Source organism: Chamaea fasciata, unplaced genomic scaffold (genome assembly GCF_029207755.1).
Source record: "Chamaea fasciata isolate MVZ Bird 193981 ecotype frontalis unplaced genomic scaffold, bChaFas1.0.hap1 SCAF_10, whole genome shotgun sequence".
Lineage (NCBI taxonomy): Eukaryota > Metazoa > Chordata > Aves > Passeriformes > Sylviidae > Chamaea > Chamaea fasciata.
In genome coordinates, this window is record NW_027094095.1 from 6,318,216 (window position 1) to 6,341,482 (window position 23,267).

A 23,267-nucleotide genomic window follows, 5' to 3' on the forward strand; every position below is an offset into this window, starting at 1 on the left:
TAGCATTTTCTGCGTGATCTCTGTATGATTCTGTTTTCAGTTCTGATGTTACTTGATAAAATATGCCTCTTTTATCAATGATGGTAAAGAATAGTATTTCATTATCCCTACATCATAGTTCTTACAAAGGAGTGCATGTCCCATGCAGTAGGAGCTGTCTGGCCATACCACAAGGTCACAGCCCTCACAGAGCAGACAATCCAAGTGGAAGATGACAAGCAGAGCTGAGAAGATTAGAAAGAGGCAGCCCAGTGCTGGAAGCTGGGAGAGAAGGGACAGAGTTCCACAAAATACAGAGTTCCAGGAGAACTAACCAGACTAACTGCAAACACAGAAACTACATCTGTGCTCAGCTCAGCAGAGAGTGATGAAGCAAACAGTGAGAAGGAGAAAAATACAATGTTATCAATCTGACTCACTTAGCACTGGTTACACTAAAGAGCATTCCAGTATGTCCAGGATACATACCTTCACATCCTCCCACTCTCTCAGCTGTCTGTTGAAGAGATCCTGAATATGACTAGTAGAAGAGCTGAGTTTCTGCTCGTGTACTTTTAAAAGATTTTCCACAACCAGTTGGGAAACAGAAGAGAGCTCCTCCTCAAACCACTTCAGCTGATCCCGAAATTCTTTTTGGAAAAGACAAGGCGTGCATATGACACAAACAGCCTGGAATTCTCTCTCACAGAGATTCTGTTCCTGACATTCCTTTTTTCTAGGTGCAATGCTTTGAGAAGCATACACTTTCTCAAAGATGTGACTTTGTACAGGTCTTTTAGTCAAGTGCCCTTCTGCTACACTTTTTGTAACTGATAATACATAAAAAGAATATTGGCTCAATTCCCAGTAAAGTCAACTTTACTGGAGTTTTTCTACTGAGTGTGATGGATTACAACAAGGACATAATTCTTGGTCACTGCAATTTTCAGCTTACATACTGAAAAATTACGTACACAAGAAAATGCAAATCTTAACTGATTTAATGAATTTACCTCCAAGACAGAAATTGTAATAATCATCTGTCTGCCTTTGGTATGACACTAGTTTCATTCTGAGCATTTCTGCCCAATGTTCAAATTTGTCTGGCAGATCTTCAAGCATTCCTAATGGACGATTCTTCTTGTCTCCATAGAACTCCTACAGAAGTGAAACGTAAACCAGAAAAAATGTTGATAATACATTTAAACATGTCACATCTAGGTATATAACAGTAGGAGAAGAAAGGAAAATACTTGGATGGTCTGCCAAACACTGAAAGAATCAAATTATTTCTCTGACACAGGAGTACACCTGTGAAAGCAGAAGTGACTAAAGAACATGACATTTCCTTACCTCACCAAGGCACAGCAAGCTGTTGTTACCCTTCCAGAGAATATTCATAATAATCCCCTTAAAAGTACTGAAATCCGAAAAAAAGAAATTTCAAATTTGATCACACTGTTAAATAATCACACTGGCAATATTCACCGTTTTTCAAGTCTTTTGTTCAGGTTTACTTTAGTGCGTTTTTCAAAGCATACACAAGCCAATATTTAGAATGCCTAAGAACCTTCCCCCACATTAGCACAGATTCTCTTCAGAATCCTGCAGCCAGGACAAGGAGCGATTGTAATTGCTCACTGGAGAGCACTGCCACCTCACTGTCACAAAAAAGCAATCTTAGCCAAATTCCTGTGCCCTGAGCTTACCATGCATTTTAGATAAAGCAAAAATATTTGGAGGTGGGTCTAGCTGTATACATACATACATAGATACATAGATACATAGATACATACATGGTTTTAATAGATTAATTTCTTGTTCTGGAAATACACAACTTACTCAGACTTCGAAGGCTTCTTTCCAAATATCTGGGATCTCTCGTCCCTGGTGAGAGATTTCCTGCCTTTTCCACTGGAAAGGAAAAACATTAATTTAAAACTATCCACAAGTGTTTTCTTTCTCTGGCTGATGATTTGAGCTAGTCAGTCATACGACAGACGTGAAACTGAAGAAAAATGAGAAAAAATGTAACTCTAGAATCAGTATTCTATGTGTCCCGGTTCTGGCCAGGACAGGGTTTATTTCTGCATTAGCCAGGAGGGGGTATGGCCAGGACCTGGAAGTTATTCTCCACCACCTCTTATCATTGTGGGAGGTGGGTGGAAGGGTCCTTGCTGTTGGGGAATGTGGTGGCAGTACTGTCAGGGATTCACATGTGAATGGCTTGCCTCTCTTGTACAGTTTGCTATTAATGTTGCTGCTGTTACTATTCGGGTTTTTTTTATCTCATTGCTGTCTCCAGTAAATTGTTCTTATCTCAACCTTATCTTTACCTTTTGTGCCTCCAATTTTCCTCTCCAGCTCCTGCAGGGAAAGGGGAGTGAGCAAGCAGCACATGGTTTGGAGTGCTTTGGTAGGAGCACAAAACTTGGGAATACCCACACTATGACAATATAAAGATAGTATTCTGATAGAGAAAGATTCTTGGAATTCTCTTCTAAACTCTCAGTTGTTCAAAAATTTTTTTCTGTTTTCACTGTTACAGTAGTTCATTTCATCAATCTGTAGACTAAGCTGAAGAAAAACTTTAGACACACCTGAAAATTCAGCCACATTGATTTAAGGGTTAGTCTGTACATCAATAACTTCAAAATACAAAATGGCAGCAGATGAAGGAGAAAAAGAATAATATTTTTCCAATCAAAATCTGTGGGGAAAAACCCCACAAAGCTGATCATGTGGACATAAACGGGTAGGAGATTCTAAGTGATAAGCAGCAGATGGAAAGAAGGCTAATACAAAAAAGCAGTAAGAATCTTTCAAGGAATAGACCAAGCTTAGGTAAATTCCTGCACAGGAATATTTGAAGTGGAATTCCTCCTTTTAGGGGCCTCACCTTTTCTTTCGCTTTGTTTCATCCCGAGATGACCTCTTGCTAGTAGACTTCTGAGAATGTGCATCAGATCCCTTCTTCTTCACTGGGCGAGGAACTGCTTGTAGTTAACAAGGAAATAAGAAAAATATGCAGAAGTGACAACTGAAGTGGTTCTGATGTTATATTTATATATTTATATAGAGGGAACAACTACAGGAACAATAATTTCTGTCTGACAGGCCTGAAGTAACCCACGAGTGGCAGCAGCAGTAAAGGTGATGTGCTGGGGCATAAGTACAGGAATGTCACAGAAAATACATGGCAGATGGAGGAGATTGAAAGCAAATTGGAGACAGGTCAATGAAGAGAATGAATGGGCTACATTCATAGTACTGCTGATCCTGGGGGCTTGCAAATGTGGAAATGGCTGGAGGAGTCAAGGTCTGCAGGAGAGAGAGGAGGAAATGGAAACAGCAGGTAGGGAGCATCTGGGGTTACCTCTGTGCTCACGTTTCAGTAGGTGATCATACACAGTGAGAAGAATCCCTGATTCCCTCTATTTCGTGTTTTCTGCTCCACTTCTTTTCTTGACCCTGTTTCCCTTTTGCTATCACAGTTACTCTTTGTAACATTATTATCTCATTCTGAAGCTTTCATTGCTTTAGGAGCCCAAAATCATCTTAATCTAAATAAAGATGTTCAGGAAAAGAGTTGAGAAGCACAACTATCTCAGAGTTCCTAGCATAGAAGCCACTGGCCTGGACCATGCTAGAACTGTGCAGTAAAATGCCAGGAACTACAATTTAGATGAGAAGAAAATATTAAAAGAAATACAAGCCCACCTGGATCCTTTGTCCTCTGATTTAGGTCTCGGGATTTTTTTGATGGGTCAAATCTGGAAAAAAAATAAAAAAGAGCTAAGTACTACTGAATATTCTGTCATTTTATGTTCTATACTATATTATACAGCAAACTAGGCAAGTTCTCTATTCTTATCATGTGCTAAGTGAGTTAAATTTCAGAGATCATATTTAACATATAGGGTTACTTTTACAACAGACAGTGTATGTAGAAATAATTTCATGGGATTGATTGTTTAATTGGAATTTTGGCATTTCTACAAGCAAAACTGCATATAAAATTTATCATTGTATACTAGATGTCACTTATGACTCCCAAAGGGATTTTCTTGGCTATGATAAATCCTGGTTTTAAAAAGAAAGCAGTCTCAGTTAGACTAATTTTTAAAGTTAGACCGATCAGAAAATAGGTAGTAGCATTACCTATGAACAATCTATTCACTAGTTCTGGGCAAAGAAAATATAAATAAAGACAAGGACAGGAAAATATCTTTAGGCTAACAAGTACTCACCCAGCTAAATTTTTGATAACATTTATTGCCATATCTTGAAATATTGATGTATCCATCCCGCTTGGATTTAACAAAGGGAATTTGTCAGGATCCAGTCCCATCACCAGCCTTTTGCTCTCATCTCTGAGACTCTCTTTTGGAACAGCAGGAGCAATGGAATCTTGTAACTTCCCACCCTTGTCAGGAGTGGTCAATTCCTCTTGCAATGTCCCATCTGTGTCAGGAGTGGTGAGGTCCTTCTGAAATGGGAAGACAAATGAAGCCCTGTAACTGTAGCAGGCAGTTAGTGAAAGCATTCCATGTAATGACTGACTTACTAACGCAGATTTGCTAAGCAGACAATATCCTGCTTCACAGGCTGAAATGTTATTACAGCTATACAGCTCTAAAACACTTCAAAGCAGTTAAGAGTAGGTTCTCATCAGAAACAGGATTTAAGGATGTACTCTTAAAAGGATACACTCTTAAAACAATGATCCACTGAGATTACAAAATAAAGACAGGCTTTCCGGAAAAGGGAAGAAAGAAAACACAAGTTGTTTGATAAAAACATAAATCCCTTCAAACATTTTGGGATTTTTAAACTAAACTTGATTTTTTTTTAAAATAAATAATTTCAAGAAGCATGTGAAATATGTACCTCTGAATAGTGCTACACCTTGAAAACAAACTCTTGAGAAAAACTGAGCAACTCATTGCAATGCCATGTATCTCTTCAGCATTTTGTAAACTTGGTGATTTATTCAGCCTCTTAAAAAGGCTGTCCTAATGTTACAGTGTCTTTGACATCTCAGCACAATGCAGATTCTTTTTTCATTTGAAAATTCGAAGTACAAATTCTGAAAAGCCATTAAAATGTGTACACATGAAAATTCTCTCAATATTAAACAAAATACAGAGAATGTGAAATGTTATCTTACAGTGGCATTTGAGATCTTTGCTTTTACTAAGAAGCAGTCAAGATACTTGCTCCTGTTTTTCAGCTCTTTCAACACCTCTCTGGAAAAATCATACAGCTCTTCAGAAGGTAAAGCCTGAAAGATATGGTAATACAGATGGAATTTACTAAACTAACTGTTCTAACCTTTCCAAACATGCTGACTCTTGCAAACAACATTATTTGCCTCTGTTCTGTCACCAGTTTATGTACACATATATGGAAGCAATGAGATTGTATAAGAGGCTGAGGTTTTGGTTTGGCAAACAGGAAAACAGGTACTGGCTGTCCAAAAAGGACTACTGTGGTTTTAAACTGAGCTGGAAATTAGGCACCACACAGCTCAACCCTCCTTCTCTCCCTCCTTGCCCTGGTGGAATGGGGAGGAGAATCAAAGGAAAACTTGTATGTTGAGATAAGAACAGTTTAAGAATTGAAAGTAAAGTGAAATACAGTGATAATGGTTAATAATAATAATAATAATAATAATAATAATAATAATAATAATAATAATAATAATAATATTATTTTAAAAAGTGAAAAATAAGCGATACACAATACCACTGCCCAGCACCTGCTGACCAACGCCAGACCCCCTTCCTGAACCCAGACTGGCCCTTCTGGGTAACTCCCCCAGATTAAAGACAGGACATGACATTCCATGGGCTGGAATATCCCTTTGGCCACTTTGGGCCACCTGTCTCAGCTGTGCTCCCTCTGTTTCCTTTGTGAACCTCCTCAGTGGCAGAGCAGGAGACAAGGAAAAAAAAAAGTCTATGACTTAGGATAAAGGGGACTTGGCAAAAACTGAGTTATCAACATAATTCTCATTCTGAATCCAAAACAGAACACCCTAACAGCTACTGAGAAATTAACTCTATCCCAGCTGAATCCAGGACAAGGACCTTTCTGAGCAAAACTTCTGTGTTTCTGCCCAGCCCCAAATATGAGGAAACTTAAGTCTTCCTCAAAAATATTAGTTTATACCAAATTAATAACAAGTCAAAATAAATACCATTTCATGCTGATCAGAAGTTCCTTCTTTATCTGCAGTAGAATAAACATAAGCATCTCTCTTCTGCTGGAGCTTCTCCAGGTAAGACTTCAATGTGACTGACTGCAAATTGGAATTTGCTACCTGAAGCAGAAGCAAACACCAAGAAGTCAAGTCCCCATTCACAGGAGTTTCAGAGGCTCCACTTTCAAACCATTAGAACTACTGATAAAAACTGGTTAAAAATGCCTGGTACTCAGAAGAGAAGCTGAAAACAGTAATTCACAAAAGCAACACTTCAAACAGTTCACTGCACCACACAAGAATGCTGGTGAATTCAGATGTACATACCCAATGTGCTGCAAGGCCATATTATTCTAGTACAGCTCCAGCAGTATTAAAAATAAACTTTTAAGCAGATAGTGAGAGAAAACAGGTTTTAAATCAACATTAAAAAATCATTTCATATTTTCCAATATGAATTCAGCCAAAATCTTCCTCAAAGGTATAAAAGAAAAATATTATAATGAATTTAAGTCAAGTTCTGATGTTTCTGTTTACCTCTGATTTGATCTGCAGTCGTAGCTTTCTCAAAGACTGATGGACCTTCTCCATAAAGGCTCGACTCCGAGAGAGAGAAGCAAACTTTTTTTCAGACTGCTTGAAAAGTTTAGTAGCCTTTAAGAATGTCAGAAACAAAAGACAGGATAAGATAATTTTTCACATTTTAAAACTTAAATGACAGAAACTTGCCTTTTCTACTGTTTTTTTCCATCATGTAATTGCCAAACAGAACAGAGTCACAGTTCCAATCTGAAAGCAGGCTGACTGCAGATCGCATCAAATATGTCAACAGGAAACATAATTTGAAATAATGTAATTCTGCATACCTGCTCCAAGCAGCTCGATTTTACTTCCTCCACATCTGTCTTGATTGAACTTTCAAAGGAGTCAATTTGTTTATTTTCTTTCTGAAGACGCTCACTGAAAAACTTTACCTCCTCAGAAGAAAAGTCACCGCCCTCTGAAAATAATCTGAAAGCAAACATAAATACAACTGGCTGTGAGTTATCTTTTTCTCCAAGACTGTTTTAGCTAAACAGCCCTGGAACATATATATCAACACAAATGTGATGAAAACTGCATGATAATTGTGGTCTAACAAGATACTTTTTTTTTTTTTATAGGAAACTAGATGAATAACAAAATAAACTTTACTTTTACTGTTCTGCCTATGAAACAAACACCAATTCCCAGAACTAGGTCACTATTTATAAACAACACTTCCATGAAATCCATATACCTGCAACTTTTGAGAAAAGCCACATTCGAATCCCTTAATTTTCCTAAAGCTTCCTCCAAGTGCTGCTGGTAACTTTGCACAGTAACCCTGATTGATTCAAGATGGTTGTGGAGCTCTGATTCCAGAGTGCTGCTGGAAGAAGCTGACCTAACAGTAAAAAATAAATAAAAGACAGGGAAAACATGTCTGAAGAGGAACACACATGATTCAGCTGTAAAGACATGAAAAATTTTAAAGAAAAGTGATTTACGACTCTCAAAGCAGCTCCCTGAGCTGGGATGGTTTGGATGAACCCATGGAAGGTATCAGCAACAGCTGATACAATTGAGCACTTTTCTTCAAAAACAATTAGTCAACTGATATTACTGTGCATATGCAGTAAACTGGATAAAATCTAAACAGATGAAACATCTTTTCTACTTAAAAACTGCTAGCACTTTAAAAGGAGATGAAAATTTCCATGTGTTCAGTCCTGATTTTAGTATCTTCAGGGAAACAGAATGAAATTCTTTACAAGTTTTCAAGTTTTATGAAGTAGTCTTCATTGAAGAGCAATGACATAATAAACCAGGTTCAGAATGCAAACCATAAACATCTCAGACAGCAATCAGGAGTATTTAACCAGGGAGATTCACAGCAACAGCAGTGGCACACTTACTGCTCAGTCACAGGAACGTGGAGCAAGTCATACTCCAAGGCATGGACTCTGGAAGGAAAGCCGGTGCTGATGTTATTTAGCTGCTCTGAAAATCTCAGGAATTCAGCTCTCTCCTTTTCCAGGCCTCCTGCCAGCCCTGCTCTGTGGCACTCAAGATGCTCTTTGTGAAGTGACAGTTCCTCTGAAAACAAAGGAAGTTTACAGTGGGGACATTGTTCCCTCTTTACTGGGAACTATCATAATGCCCACTCAACCTGCGATCAGCAGCAGCAGCAAAATAAACAAAGCCAGCCCTTGTAGTAGCTAAAACATACAAATTAAATACATTCATTAACATTAAATTAAATACATTCAATTTGGTTTCTTGGATTTTTCTCCCGTGTAAGACATAAATCCTTATCAGCTCCTAGTCCATTCCATCCAAACCACAAATGTCTCTTGTTTGCTCTAAGCTTTCTTTTTCCTTTATTTTTGGTCATTCCTGACATCGCCATTATCTCTCTTATTTCTGTTCTCAGTCTTCTCAGTCATGTAACAAAACTAAAGGGTATATTTTTAATGGAAAATCCACTTTTCCTGGTTTTGTGAGGGAAAGAAAAAAAATCTGTTTTGGTCTCTCTTCTGGAATGATACCTGGCTAAATCAAGAACCAGCCAATCACCCCAAGAAAGCTGCCAGAAGAAGCACCTGCCCTTTTTACAGAAAAAGGGAAATTGAATCATTATTTACCTGTTCTCCAAAAAAAGAATTTTTTTGCTTATGTGTTAAAGACCAACAAACCTGTCTAAAATATCCTTTTCTCAGCATAAAAACTTAACACTTCCCATGCAAACAGAGTTTTGCTTAGAGGATGCTCAGTGATATTTCAGAGTTCAATCCTTCCTCTCATGTTTTCAGAAGCTTGGCCCTGAGATTTTGGCTCTCCCAACTTGCCAACTTCTTTTTCTGCAGTACTTTAAAAATCTTTTTTGTACACCACAAAGTCTTGTTAAATAATTTCAAGGTGGATGAGAATTCACAAACACTGACAAATAGAATGTTCAACATCTTTTACAATCCAGTTGTTAATCAAGGCACTACTGTCTGTTTTTCCAAAAATAACACAGCACAAACCAGGAAGAGCTATAGAAAAGAAATGTAATTTTAAAAATATGTGAGTAAAATAAATGGAATTCATAGACAGTCAACTGCTTTCTATTGTCCTCTACTACTGAGTCAACTAATGCTGAAACAGAGTTTGGCCCACTTAGGAGCATCTCTAAACAAAGACATGAGATGCTCAGAAGACAGAAAAAGGTCAATACCAGCTCGAACATTGTAGATATTTGTCTGTATCTCCTCCTGCTTTTCTTGATGCAACTGAAGATGCAGCAGAAGGATTGAATTCAGCTCCTCTTTCTTGGCAGCTACAAAGACATAGGAGTTAGAGAAGGATTCTGCAAACCATTTCTCCAAGTGTTCAGAAAAGCAGAGGTGAATCCTATGATTGGAAAAGAAATATTACAGTGAGGAATAGGAAATAATAAATAATAATTTATTGAATATATTGTTTCTAAGAATTCCACTTCTGGCTGTAGGAAGGTTTGGTTTCAGTATCATTTGCACAATACTGGTAAGAGGTTTTGAGCTAGCTGCATACTACTAAGTACCAGGCATTTTACCTTCATGGCTCTGCAGGGAATGTGGGCAAATTACTTGTCTTTCTGTAATATGTTTTCTCATGAAATAATCTTTCATAAAATATGAATGTTCTCTAAAGGTAAATGTTTTTGTGGTACTTTGACATACAAAACAATATTAACGTTTTCTCATATTTGTATCAATTTAAAAAGTGGAATGACACAGACTCTGAAATTCAGAAGGCTGAAAGTGACACCTTTATTTCTGGGATGTGTCTCCTGTTTATACTATTCTACACAGACCAATTGCATTGGTGAAACAAAGGCAAACCTCTTCAGTCACACTGCTCAGACCAGAGGGACATAAAGAAGTCCCTCCTAGGAAAAGGAATGAATAACATAGTACAGTTACAAAAACATTTCTCCTGTTTACAGAAAATTCCCTGGGCAAAGAATTTCAGAAATCCAAAACACCTCAGGCATGGAACCAGGGCTACAGAATAACATAATAATTGTACAATCATAATTTCATAATTAAGTACTTAATTATATAAATATCTAATTATATAACAGTAATTAGATAAGTTTTGCCTCTGTAGTCTAATGTTTCTTCTAAACAGCTAAAATTTGTCCATTACATAAGGAGAAGGAAAGAACAGAAATTGGTTTTTACTCACCTTTCTTTCAGCTGGACAAACATGGCTTCTGTGAGTAGTACATATTTCAGATACATAGGAAGTGATTCTTCTTTTTCATATCTTGTAAAATAACTCTCTGTGATGTCAGACTTTCCTGCCTCTTCAACTTCAAGAACAGTGTACATGTTTCCACTATCAGTGGGAAAAACCTCCGTGGCAATTTCAGCACTTTCTGCCTCGCTGCCCTTGGACACTGACTGGGAAATGGTTGGAAATTATCACATCACTTTTAAAGGTATCTGCATAGAATCAGCAGTGCACCAGCAAGCGTAGGAATCCTAAGGATATTTAGAATAATGTTCTTATTCTCAATTTGGACATTTACACAGTGCTAGAAATATTTATATAATTACATATTTGTATATTTATATTTATGCCAGCAAGCTGTTCAAAAGGCAAATGGATTTGCTAAAATGCCATTTGTAACAAGAACAGAGTTAAAAGTGCAGGACTGAGAAATGTTTTGGTTTCCCTCTGCTATCTCTACCAAAAGCACTTTATTCAACGGCTGGAACAATACTTCATATAATCTGAATTTTAAAGGTAATGTAAATTTTCTCTAAAGTGAAAAATTAGTACACCAGTGAGGTTTTAAACCAGAAGAAATTTTCTTTTTACCTCTTTGAAGATTTTCTTCACACTAAAATGCTGGCTGATGGACATACTATAAGAAATCAATTCCCACAAAATAGCTTTTGGGTAAGCCATTACTTCATCCATTACAATTTGCTTGAGAGTCTCATTCCTGTCAAATTTAAGGTCACTGTTTAAGAGACTCAAGTATGTATAGAAATAAAATTAAATATGATTACAGTGCCTTTAAATCTAAATCTAGCTTTCTGATCAATCTCATAAAAGCTTTAGCCTAAATGTTGCCATTGATCTGTTTATACTGAATATAATCACATCCTGGCTTGTTAAAGATTAGTTCATTACAAATAAATAAATGCACAAAAGTTAAGAAAAATTACAATAAAGCCTTTAACATCCTTCCTTTTGGATGGGGAACCATTCAAATACTGCTTATATAAGAGAGGTCAAATTACTGTCTTCCATGTTAGTTCTGCACTGTGCTCAGCTGTGACTGAGCCTTTCTAGTTTATTTTCCTTTCACCTGAAAATAAAGCTGAGTCTTGATACAAGAAAAATCCATGTTCACACTTGTTTTCGTTTACATTTACATTTGTCTCCTAAACAAAGATAATTATGGCGAATTTATACATGTATTCAGATAGGTTACATTCTATTTCTGCAACCTGACATTGTATTTCTACTGATCTGTTACCTCTGGCTTTTTTTTTAACTGCTCAAATGATTAATAAGAGTACCAAACCCACAGCTCTAACCACAGTCCCACTGTGAGGTGTGTGAAGGTGTGTGAATCTACGCCTCAGGTCCATATCACTCTTCTAATGTGCCTCTGATCTAAGAGGCAGGAAGGACCTCCTGGGTGTAAGAACAGAGCTGCTTCCTCTCAGGCTTCACACCTGCTGCTAAGATCTTTAGCAAGGAGAGCAATATTATACCAAGTTTTATGTGGTTTTTTTAAAGTTGCAATTGCCTAGTGACAAGAAGGATGACAGAGAGCTTACCAAAATAAATACTTGGGCCATCCTAAAGATCTCAGTCCTTGCAACTTTGAGTGAGATCAGATCTGTGAGTGCAGAGGTGATGGTGCAGACCAACTTTTGATTACTGTGATTCAAGAACCTCAGCTACTACTTTTTACCTTCTGAATAAGGCATGGTGGTATGCATAGTAATACTGATGTGGTATGGTTTTTGAATGATAGCAGTCTTCTTTTGTCTCATTCCTAAACTGTGGGTATTCTTTGCCTTAGCCTTGTTCCATATGTACATTATTTTATATTCTTACATGAAGTAAAAAGCAGTCTTTTTCCATACCTTCACACAACAGCATAAACAAGGCCTGAGTAGTACAACTCATGTTAAAATATGCTTTACTTTTTAAGTTTACAATACAAAATTCATACCTAGTTCTAATTTGATCTAAAGAAGAAAGGATATTCTCCAAATATTCCTTCAGCTTTTCTTCACAGCTGGCCATTTTCATTTTTTCCAAAATTGTATCCAGATCATCTTTCATTCTCTAAGACCACATAAAAAAGCTAGTAAAAATGCTTTAGTATACACTAAAATCTCCGTAACTATTTAGGAATCAAAGAATTATGTACATATATTCTACACCAAGAAGAGAAGCTACCTTAGCAAAACTCATCACCTGTGACGATCTTCCTAGATAATGAACACCTCTGACATTGCCACCCCAAGTTGGCTGATGTAACTATGAGAACTTGCACAAGATCTCATAATAACAACTTGCAGCCACTTTATACAGGAAGCAGTTCTGATCTTTACCACGGTTGCCATATCAAGAATAAGACAAGACTGTCCATTCAGTGTGAATCAAGCAGTTAGCAAAAATGCACTTGACAGACAGAAACTGAAAAGTAGAAATCCCAATATAAAAGTCAGATATTATGTTTTTAATTGTATAGCAGCTATTTTGAATTCCAGAGGGTTCTTTGCATTAAGAAGTCCTTCCTTTACTTTATACCACACCCTTGTTTTTCATGTTTATACCTGTATTATGTTATCCTGTTCCCATCTGAATTCATCTACTTTCTTCTGGAGTACATCCTGCTGCTGGGACAGCTGGAGCTGATGGACATCCCATAGACCCATGGCCTCCTGAAAATAGCTGTACAAGCCCTGACAGTGCTCCTCATGCCATTGAGCCATCTCCTCAAAATCACTCTAAAGAAAAGCATTTTAGTGAAAAAGTTATTTTTAAACTGCTGGAAGGTGAAATGAATGAGCAAGAGGATATGTAACATGGTAAAAGGCTGCCTGGAATTACACAACTGCTTTCAACACCATGTCTTCAGTCTGGAGAGTTAAAAAAAAATATATCCAAGTAAACTGGGTAAGAATGTGGATTTTTATTCTACAAGCTGAGAGTATCAAAACTTCTGTTTATTCTGTCATTGTGAAGCACCGGATCACATCCTACAATTTATCACTTTAGGAACAACTGCCCAGTCATTTTTATGTATAGAATCACAAAAGATCAGATTGGAAGACATATGTGAGATCATCTAAATCTATTCCTCTGCCTTTAGGCAGACTGGGCCATTCGTCATTCATCTCTGTCATACGTATTTCAGATATAAATGATAATAAAAATACAAAATATTTATATTACGAATAATAAACACAATAATTATGAACTCTTCCACACCAAACTTTGTTTCTTTGTAGTGTTTAGTCACACCATCGACCTCTTTCTAATGTGACATCAATAGCCTACAATGCAGAAGGCACTTCAGGTGGGAGTGCAGAAAGAACAGACTAATCCCAAGGAGTGATAAAAATAAATGTAATAAACGTACATCCATCTGCTCCAGTTCTTCTTCAAACCTATGTTTTAGTTTCTCAGTCATCTGAAGCATGTTGGAATGCACAACTTCAACATCTTCTACTGTGCAAATGTTCATATCCAACAGGGTCATCTAAATGAAAGAAATAGCAAATTATTGACATGCATATAACAAATACTGCCTGGCTTTCAGGGAGCATGGCTAAACTTAGTGTTTCTTTCCTTGTGATGGACAGGGAAAGATTCAGCCCCCCAGAACCCACATTCTGGTGGTAAACAATACAATTCCATTGGATACAAAGGGAGAAATTGAGGCAGACAAGTGGAATTTCTTGGCCACGATAAGACAGATTTAGCACAAAGGCTGAGGGTCCTTGCATCCTCCACATAAACACAGGACAGCACCCCCTTCATTATTGGCATTTGTTATAGCTTTTACACATTTGAAGTACAAATACCAAACAGTGCTGTGAAACCAAATGGATGGTTACCTTTTGAACAGGATAAGACAGAGGTTAAAAACTACTTTCACTTTTTATCTTAATGTTTGGTGGATCCTCAAACACGTTTTACTGTAATGACACACTGTAGCATGGCTACCACACCCAAAGCTGTGACACTCACCTTGCAGATCTGCACTTTTTCCTGACATTTGCCCTGGACCAGCTCATACTGGACACGCATCTTCTCCACACACTCCACATTATGGGTGTCTGAATGATATGGAACAGACCACAGTCAAAATTCCCGTATTTCACAGTGCAGTGTGAAATGGAAACATTACAGAGGAACAAATCCCAGGAGTGCCTGCACACCTGTGTGAGACACTACCAACCATTTAAGAAGACATTTTAATACACAGCTGTTTATGCTTAAAAGTAGCAAGTTATTTACAATTGCTACCAACTTCTTTGCTACCCTACAGGCTAGAAACATCCCAACAGGATGTGCTCTGGGAGCAAGAGAAGGCAGACAGAGGAAGGGCACACTACAGGACTAAGAGAAAGGACGTATCTCCAACACTTCCCCTCTTCTTCTCCAACAGTTAAAAAGGAGTATTTTTGTACGATTGAGAATTGATCCATGCCAAAATTTGCCTTCTACTTCTCCCAGATTAATTCCAACCAAGCCAGGTCCTGCTAGATCTCACCATGCACAAGTGTTTGTGCTGGCCAAAGGAAAGTGACGTCACAGGCAGCTCCTTTGGGTCTTATTGCCAGCTCAAAGCAGCTGAGAATGCATGAGGGAACCCATGGAACAAAGAATAGAGCAAACATGCACTTTCAAAGCAACTGCCTCATCATTGCCTGGGGAAAAAAAAAGTATTGCTTGAATTCCAGATTGTTTTTATGATTTCCCCACTTACCTATACTTCTGTTTAAATTCTCCAGAGTTCTATACCATTCATTTATGTCAGATTTTGTATGTGTTGGAGGCAACAACGCGCTATCAAAGTAAGAAACAAGAGTCAGGTATCTTAAAATACAAACCAGTCAGTATTTAAAATATAAAATTATGAATCAGAGTATCCATATTATGCTTTATTTACAGCCATCTTGGCAATGAAAATAAACCAGAGACTGTTGTTGTTCAAGGCCAACTGTTTACTGCCTGACAAGGAACTAACTGTAATCTACCTTGTTCCTACATCCACTGTAAAAAAACTGCCTGTAAATATTGTAGTGCATTGCACCCTAAAATGCTGCTTATGTTCAGGATGGATAGTCAAATACAGCAGTGTTAGATTTCTACCCAGACTCCCCTCTTAATTTATGACACAAATAAAATCCCATGGAGAAAAAAATGCCTTGACAAAAGCACCAACTTCCAGCTCTCCACCCATCTTTGTCTGCCTATTTCTACCATGTTTCAAATGTCAGTAAGATTTACTTTTGCATTCCTGCATTTTTAGCCCCCGATCACCACCAATTCAGTGCAGCTGGTGCACTGAATATCAAGAATGCATTTTTTTTCCATTAAAAAGAGCTGTACAAAAATAGGTTTAGTCCCTACCTTACTGCTGAATTTAACAATCCCACACTGACAGGAAGCAAAGTATATTTTGTAGCAAAGTCCCTCATAACTCCAGAAAGAATCGTTTTCCTTTATGCTATACCCTCTTTTGCCATACCCAATGTGCTGCAAAACCCTCAGTCTCTGTTCACTAAGTACAATCTGCTCCTTTATCATATTTTCCATTTCCCTTTTCACAGTTGGGGGACTCTGTACTTCTTCACTTGCCATAAATTCTCTGCAGGATAGAAAAAAAGATATGTATAGTGGAAACACAATATATGTAATATCATACGTGATATGCATAAAGAAAATGATAAAGTATTACTTTTATAGAAACCACAAGTGAACACTAGTCACTTTGTGTTATTCATTGTCCAAAATAAGACTGCAAAATTTCTGACCTGAAACTCTGAACTACACACATCTTTTGGATGAGCTTCCAGTCCTTGACTCTCTCTTGCCATTTCAGTTGATGCAATTTGTCTTTCTTAAGCTCTGATTTCATTAGATTGAGGAGCAGCTTGGCAGTTGCCCTCTCATTACCCAGCAGTGCTCTGTTTATATTCTGTGTATTAAAAAATAAAACCAGGAGCAGAAGTAGCATACAAGATGCAAAAACAAAACAAAACAAAACAACCACAAAAAAAAAAATCAACCAAAAAACAATTAGAAAATTTTTAAAAATTGTGTCTTCTACAGAAAATGAGGGGGAAAAAAGAACACAAATGATAACAGATACCCTGCTAAAAACAAATCTCTTCTATATTTCAGTGATTGATAGGCAGAAAAAAAGAATTGCAGTTGGGAAAAAAAAAAATTCTAGGAATATTCAGACTGCTCTCTTGCCCGAGGTAAAAAATTTACCATGGCCTTGTTGTTAATGAGCTTGTGAACATCAGCCGCCAAGTAGAAAGAAATTTCCTCCAGTTTCACGGTATACTTGGTCAGTACATCTGCTATCTGTGCAATAAAAGAATAAAGAAAACCAACAACAAGGAAAAGTATAACTCAAATATCAGTTTCCCAAGTTAAAAAACTACATTAACAAGACAATTTTTTCCATTAAAAAATCCATTAAATTCATTTCATTAAATCCATTACAATTAATTAAAATTAATTGACATACAACTGACAAACAATAAATTGACATACAATAAATCGACAAAAAAATAATTGACACACATCTTGAGAAGTAAATTTTAATATATTAATCACAGTTACCTTAAAGACTGATTTTTTCAGTAATTCATAAAAATAGTAACTAAAACATTCTACTTTACTACTACTCAGCTGATTTTTCTTTATTATCTGTGATAATTGTGTGCTCTGCAGACAGGGTGCAATGTGAAATTTAAAAAATCAAATCAAGTTCTTTCCAAATATCTGAAGGGAATCCACCAATGCCTGTTTTAAGTGGCACAAAATTAAAGCAAGTGTTTTCATCTCTGACATTTGTTGTCACTAATCCAACAGAAAGGTTACTGGTGATACTCTTGGACCTACTCATCATACCTGGATTACAAAGAGAGGAGAAACTGGCACTGGCAGAACAAACAGCTTTTCTTTGCCTACAAGGACAGTGCAGCAAGCTCTTCCATAGTCTATCCATTTTTTTATCCAAACATTTCATAAGATGTCCAACGACTTTTACAGGTTAGGCTGAAGACTACAAAACTGCAACATGTTTGCTACTGACACTCAGCCAACCCGAACTAAAATGGAGCTAGGTCATGTCTATGCTCCTTCTGAGCTGCAGAATAGGTATGTCCCCCCAAAAAATAACACTCCAGATGAAAGTTTGGCCTACACAACCCTCCAGGGAAATAAAAGCAGCTCACATATTCCTTGCACCTTTAGTACAGGTAATTGTGAAAGAAAGAAACACTTGAAAACCAGGAAAAAAAGTAGCTTCTCCTGATTATATGGGTGTAAAATGAGTGAATAATTTGTTGGTGAAAAGAAAGCAAGCACCACACAACAGAACTACTGACAGACCTCTGACTCCTGTGGAAACAAGCTGCTCTTTGCTCTGATCCAGCATTATATCAGCAAACAACAATCCTATGCTTAAGTAACATTAAGACTGCAGCTCACTTTAATGGCTCGACTCCTTTCGATCTCCTTTAGGGATTCATCCACTGCCCTAATCCACTTCTTTCTCTTTGAGGATTCCTGGTGGATCATGTGCCATAGTTCTTCCAAACGCTGCAATAAAAATATATTCTCAATCTCACTGAAAAGTGAATACATATAAAAAAAAATTAAAAAAGGAAAAAATCAATAATTTAGGACACCAGTGAGCCATAAGATGATGTTACATAGAGCAGGTGCAAGAAACTGAAGTTGAGCCAATGCTCTGAACTACCTTACCTCAAACGAGAAACCTTCCAAAGCCATGTCAGACGCAATCATTTCAAACAGCAGTTTGCTCTTTTCATCTGATTTCATTACTTTTAGCTGAAGGAATTCCTGAAGCTTCAAAACAGAGGCTTCCATCTCCTAAAACAATAGGTCATGTGATCATTTGAATATTGGGCCCTGAGCACTCAAGACTCTGGATGAAAAAATCTTGCCTTACCCTGCCAATGCAGTCTAGCTCCTGCTGCATTTCGCTCACTGCTTGATCGTGACGCTTTTGCCGCCTTTCTGCCAGGCGCTGCCATGCATTGCTGCCTGCTTCCTCAGCAACTGCCAAGGAACAAATGAGGATTCTCTAGCCTGAAACTGTTGATGCAGAACATGGGATGCATGAATAATAAATCCCTAAATCTACACTACGACTGCTGGAGTTTGTGCAGCTCACGCAGCATGCGACATCTTTCCGTGGGAAGTGCAATCTTAGCAAATGCAGGTTAAAAATACTAGAGCGTGTTTTAAAATGTCCTAAATTCACTTCTGGTTTTCAGAAGGATAATAGCTTGGAACTATCAACTAAGTTCAGGAATGATGTAAAAGAATGGCATCATCTCAGGAATGAGATCTGCTTACTTCAGAACAGGAATTAATCATATAAACGTAACCTGTGACTGACTGACAATTTCACAACTGGGTTTGGTTTTTTTTCTATTAGACTCTTCACCTTCAAAACTACCTACAAATCATCCCAAATGTGTCAGGCCATTTCTGAGCTTGATTTTTGTGGCAGGAGAAAGAGTGCCAATGTGGGTGAAACCAAACTGTTTATTCTACTCCCCTCTACCTCATTTTGTGATAAACTGTTAATGGGATGCCCCAGGATACAAGGTGTGTGTTAAAATGAGAGGAAGCAAACCCTGCAAAGTGAGGTAGTGTTTATTTATCTTTACAATGACTCTGCCGGGGAAGCAGCAGCACCACCCATCCACTGAGGGTCATCTCTGCTCATGGGCCATAATGAATTGAATATGCACTGGCAGAACGGGCAGCTGGAACAACTATCAGGGACTCCAGAAATATTCTAGGACTAAAGGGATTACACCATTCCATTGTGAACCTCCCTGCCCTGGGGGATGTACCACCTGAACTCCACTGTATATAATTTAGGCAGTCTGGGGTATTTGTGTGGGGTTCATTTCTCCTGCTGGTTTACATTCAAACCAGCACAATTTTAAACCTTGCTCAGCTAAACCTCTTACATGTACCATGTCTCCTGTGAATGCAAATTAAAATAGATGACATTAAGGGAAACCATTTTTACCAACTACATCAGGCAGGCCTCTGACTTTCTCAGCTGAACTTGCATCTACATTTCCCCAGGCCTCTGGAAAAGCTGTAGGCTGTCTGAAACAGAAAGGGAATAATTTGATTATTAGAATATTTGATTATTCAAAAGGCTTTGATTTGTACTAAAAGTGCACCAGAAGAGGGACTAACATAATAGTATAATTCACTTTAATTGGCAAAATGTAACATTAAAGTGAACGTAAGTATCATTCTAACTTAAAAGAATATAATTCAAAGATTCAAAGGTGCTTCTTCTGAGACAAACTGAAGCCTGGGTAGATCCCAACTTCAAATCTACTAGAATGGCATTAAAGCAATACATGCTAGATTTAGTATGTATAAACTACAAAGACATATGTATAACAGCTGTAAAAGGTAAAAAACCCTATGAACTCTTAAGGAGACACTAGGAAGAAATGTGGAAATAGCCTTTATCTGCCCAGTGCTTTTCCCAACAGCTTGGGCACTGTGTTTTTCCTTGGGGTCAGTGAGAATCCCTGTATCATTAGTCAGCAGCTGGCTTAGGGTAAAAAAGGATGGATGCATTAACTTCATTCTTGTTCATCTTACTGCATCATCATGTAAGCCATTTACTTGGAAACACAGCCTAAAAAATATGTGTCAGACTGGGTGTATGTACAAATTGCTATGAGCAAAGACAATTCCTTTTCAAAAGGAAAGCCATACAATGTGCCTGCCATTGCAAATATTCATCCGTTAGCCTGCACTTCAACAAGCAGCAGCTCATTATACTAAATCTACATTTGGCAAGGAGACAGTCTATTACAAGTCCTTAGTGCTATGACCAAGAATTCAGGAGTTTCTAATTTCCAGTGAAAATATGTCAATTTCATAGCTTTAGTTATGAACATATAATTGGGGTTTTACACTTCTGTCCTCTACCTGTCTGACTGTGGCTTTTTTGGGAAGTTGCTGGTGGGCGTTTTACCAACGCATTTCTGCTGATCACACGGTAATGGCATGGCATACTTAAAGTGCACTTTTTACTCTTAGAGGATCTTGTCTTCTTTCCTTCATCCAAAATGTGGGCTATGTGAGCCTTCAAAGAACCATAATCTCAACAATTAGAATTCCTTCAAGCCTACTGAATGGAGAACAGTGACAAAATAATTAATAAAAAGTAGTAGGGGAAAGACAGCAGGACAGAAAGGTAAAATAATGAACCCTACATGCCACATGCATAACTACTTTCATCCAAGGCAATTTTCAAAATGAGGAAAAAAAAAAAAAAAAAAGGATAATCTTTTCCTCAGAGAGGAAAAGTGGAATAACTGGACTGTGTTGCCTTGCTAACAGTTACCAGAAAAGTCAACAGCAGAGTGAGAAATGCCTGAATCTGGCATTGCCTCTAAATGTTTTACTGCTGTGTTATGATTCTGCCTTCGGTTAATATAAACTGATATACAACAAAGAGATGAGAACACATGTAGATACATTGGAGAGCATATGCTGAAGATAACACATTCAGTTTTTACCAAAAAAAAGAAAAAGGAAACCAGAAATGCTGAAAATGACCTGGGGTCATTTCAACAGCCAGCAAACTGACTAACACAAACAACTCCTTTGGCTTTTACTCAATCCTTTGCTTTTTTCACTTGGGCCTTGAAGGTGTGTTTAACAGCCTTCCTCTCTGAGAACATGTCACACTCGTCCTATTGAGAACACATGGCTCACCGCCGCTGACTGGCCGGGCCCGCTTCCAGAACTGGCAACTACAAGCTGGGAGCCGAGAGGAGATACAACACCTCACTTGGAAAAGGCCCTTCCTTGAATCATAGGATCCCAGAATCGTTTGGCATGGAAGGGACCTTAAAGAGATTATCTTCCAACCTCCGCACAGGGGCAGGGACACCTTCCACTATCCCAGGTTGCTCCGAGCCCTGTCCAGCCTGCCCTTGGACACTTCCAGGGATGGGGCAGCCACAGCCTTTGCAAAGCAATCCGTGCCAGGGCTTCAGCACCCACACAGGGAAGAATTCCTCTCCAATATCCCACCCACCCCTGCCCTCTGGCAGTTTGAAGCCATTCCCCCTTGTCCTCCTTGTCCTGGCCCCTTTCCGAAGTTCCTCTCCAGCTCTCTTGGAGCCCCTGTGGGCACTGCAAGGGGCTCCAAGGTCTCCCTGGAGCCTTCTCCAAGACTGAACACCCCCAGCCCTCCCAGCCTGTCGTAGAGCAGAGGAGGTCCAGCCCTCAAAGCAGCTTCCCGAGGACTCCTAAGGATGAACCTCCACGCCTACCGCTCGCCTTCCAGCCCCGCCGGGGCCGCTGCCGGGGTCTCTCCCGGCCCCTCGGGGGCCCTCAGCCGGGCCCGCTCGGCCGCGCTCGCGCCAGCAGCGTGCCGTTGTCAGAACAACGCGGGGCGGGGCCGGGCCGGCCTCCTCCACAGCGCCCCCCGGCGGCCGGATCATCCCGGCCAGCGCGCTCATCCCGACGGGCCCGTGCCGACCACCTAGCTCATCCCGATCGGCCCATCCGGACCTGCCTATCCCGACCCCCTAACTCATCCCGATCGGCCCATCCCGACCACCTAGCTCATCCCGACCCGCCCATCCCGAGCTGCCCATCCCGACCACCTAGCTCATCCCGATCGGCCCATCCGGACCTGCCTATCCCGACCCCCTAACTCATCCCGATCGGCCCATCCCGACCTCCTAGCTCATCCCGACCCGCCCATCCCGAGCTGCCCATCCCGACCACCGAGCTCATCCCGATCAGCCTATCCCGACCGACTCGTCCCGTACCAGAGCTCCGGAACCAGGGATCATAGCCCCAGATTTGTGTTCGTCTCTGCTCTGCACAAGGCCGGCCAGACTTCCCACGTCCGCACCTTTCAGCTCAGCACGGGAATGAGAACACACCTGTGCTTGGGCGAAGAAACCTCTGAGGTGTCCCCCCATCCATGGTCTCTCAATGCTTAAACTGTTGCCATTCCTGAGACTAGACTAACACCTTATCTTGCCTTGCGGCTAAGAAATGCCATTGTTCTGGGCTGCAGGTAAAGGCGCAGAAATTGGAAAAAAACACGTATTTGACTGGATTTCAGCCGGTTTCTTTCTTAAACTGCTTGCAAGACAGCCAAGATAATGGCACTCTGCGCTATGTCCCGCCACGCCACGTCCCTGCTCCCCGTCTGCAGCGGATCCAGTCTCCAGCGCCCCAGGGACGCAGGCAGGGTCCCGCGGTGCCAGCTCCGCGCTGCTGAGCAGGGGAGCCTGACACGGGAGCTCTGAGGAAAAAGATAACCACACGCTGTCCCGTCTCGTCCCCGCATCAAGGATTCCCGGGGCCCCTCCACCGACGTCCCCATGGAGGCAGCTCTGGCTGCCGGCATGCCCAAAGGACAGCTTTTCTCACGGACACCGCAGAGAGGCCGTTCCCCGTCGCCGCTCTCAGGCTTTTGCTCTTGCCCACGTCCCGGGGCGCACGGCCGGGAGCTGCTTGGCTTCCCCGAGCAGCTCAAGGCACGAGCACGCCCGCTGCGTGGTCTCCTCAAAACCAGCGCTCTGCAGCGCTCTTCACCCTGGAAGGGCGCGGACACCCCAACGCCGGGCACCGCCGTCCTGCCCGCCAGCCTCTCTCCACCATCAGTCCCGAGCCCTGCCCAGGCCCGCCCGGACCCGCCCGGCGAGGCGGCACCGCCGCCGACACACCCCGCTCGGAGGCGCTGGGCGCAGCTCGGCGTCACCCGCTG

The 23,267-nt window shown here is 39.9% G+C and overlaps 1 protein-coding gene across 1 annotated transcript in view; it reads right to left on the bottom strand.

Annotated features, from left to right (window-relative positions):
- CCDC180 (coiled-coil domain containing 180) overlaps positions 1-22,111 on the bottom strand; it is a 29,878-nt gene extending 7,767 nt beyond the window's left edge. Inside the window, exons 1-30 of the mRNA XM_066193062.1 lie at positions 21,814-22,111; positions 20,459-20,544; positions 19,530-19,612; positions 18,432-18,541; positions 18,224-18,352; positions 17,948-18,058; positions 16,718-16,813; positions 16,255-16,418; positions 15,969-16,088; positions 15,204-15,283; positions 14,462-14,550; positions 13,851-13,970; positions 13,042-13,215; positions 12,432-12,547; positions 11,057-11,183; positions 10,418-10,635; positions 9,426-9,601; positions 8,122-8,302; positions 7,464-7,610; positions 7,051-7,195; positions 6,722-6,838; positions 6,182-6,304; positions 5,150-5,263; positions 4,230-4,468; positions 3,700-3,752; positions 2,879-2,975; positions 1,822-1,893; positions 1,333-1,399; positions 993-1,137; positions 469-629 (exon numbers count right to left, since the gene is read on the bottom strand). Coding sequence (XP_066049159.1) covers positions 469-629; positions 993-1,137; positions 1,333-1,399; positions 1,822-1,893; positions 2,879-2,975; positions 3,700-3,752; positions 4,230-4,468; positions 5,150-5,263; positions 6,182-6,304; positions 6,722-6,838; positions 7,051-7,195; positions 7,464-7,610; positions 8,122-8,302; positions 9,426-9,601; positions 10,418-10,635; positions 11,057-11,183; positions 12,432-12,547; positions 13,042-13,215; positions 13,851-13,970; positions 14,462-14,550; positions 15,204-15,283; positions 15,969-16,088; positions 16,255-16,418; positions 16,718-16,813; positions 17,948-18,058; positions 18,224-18,352; positions 18,432-18,541; positions 19,530-19,612; positions 20,459-20,544; positions 21,814-22,002 — 3,849 coding nt within the window. The 5' untranslated portion in view covers positions 22,003-22,111. The remainder of the gene's footprint in view (positions 1-468; positions 630-992; positions 1,138-1,332; positions 1,400-1,821; positions 1,894-2,878; positions 2,976-3,699; positions 3,753-4,229; positions 4,469-5,149; positions 5,264-6,181; positions 6,305-6,721; positions 6,839-7,050; positions 7,196-7,463; positions 7,611-8,121; positions 8,303-9,425; positions 9,602-10,417; positions 10,636-11,056; positions 11,184-12,431; positions 12,548-13,041; positions 13,216-13,850; positions 13,971-14,461; positions 14,551-15,203; positions 15,284-15,968; positions 16,089-16,254; positions 16,419-16,717; positions 16,814-17,947; positions 18,059-18,223; positions 18,353-18,431; positions 18,542-19,529; positions 19,613-20,458; positions 20,545-21,813) is intronic.
- Positions 22,112-23,267: the final 1,156 nt, after the last annotated feature.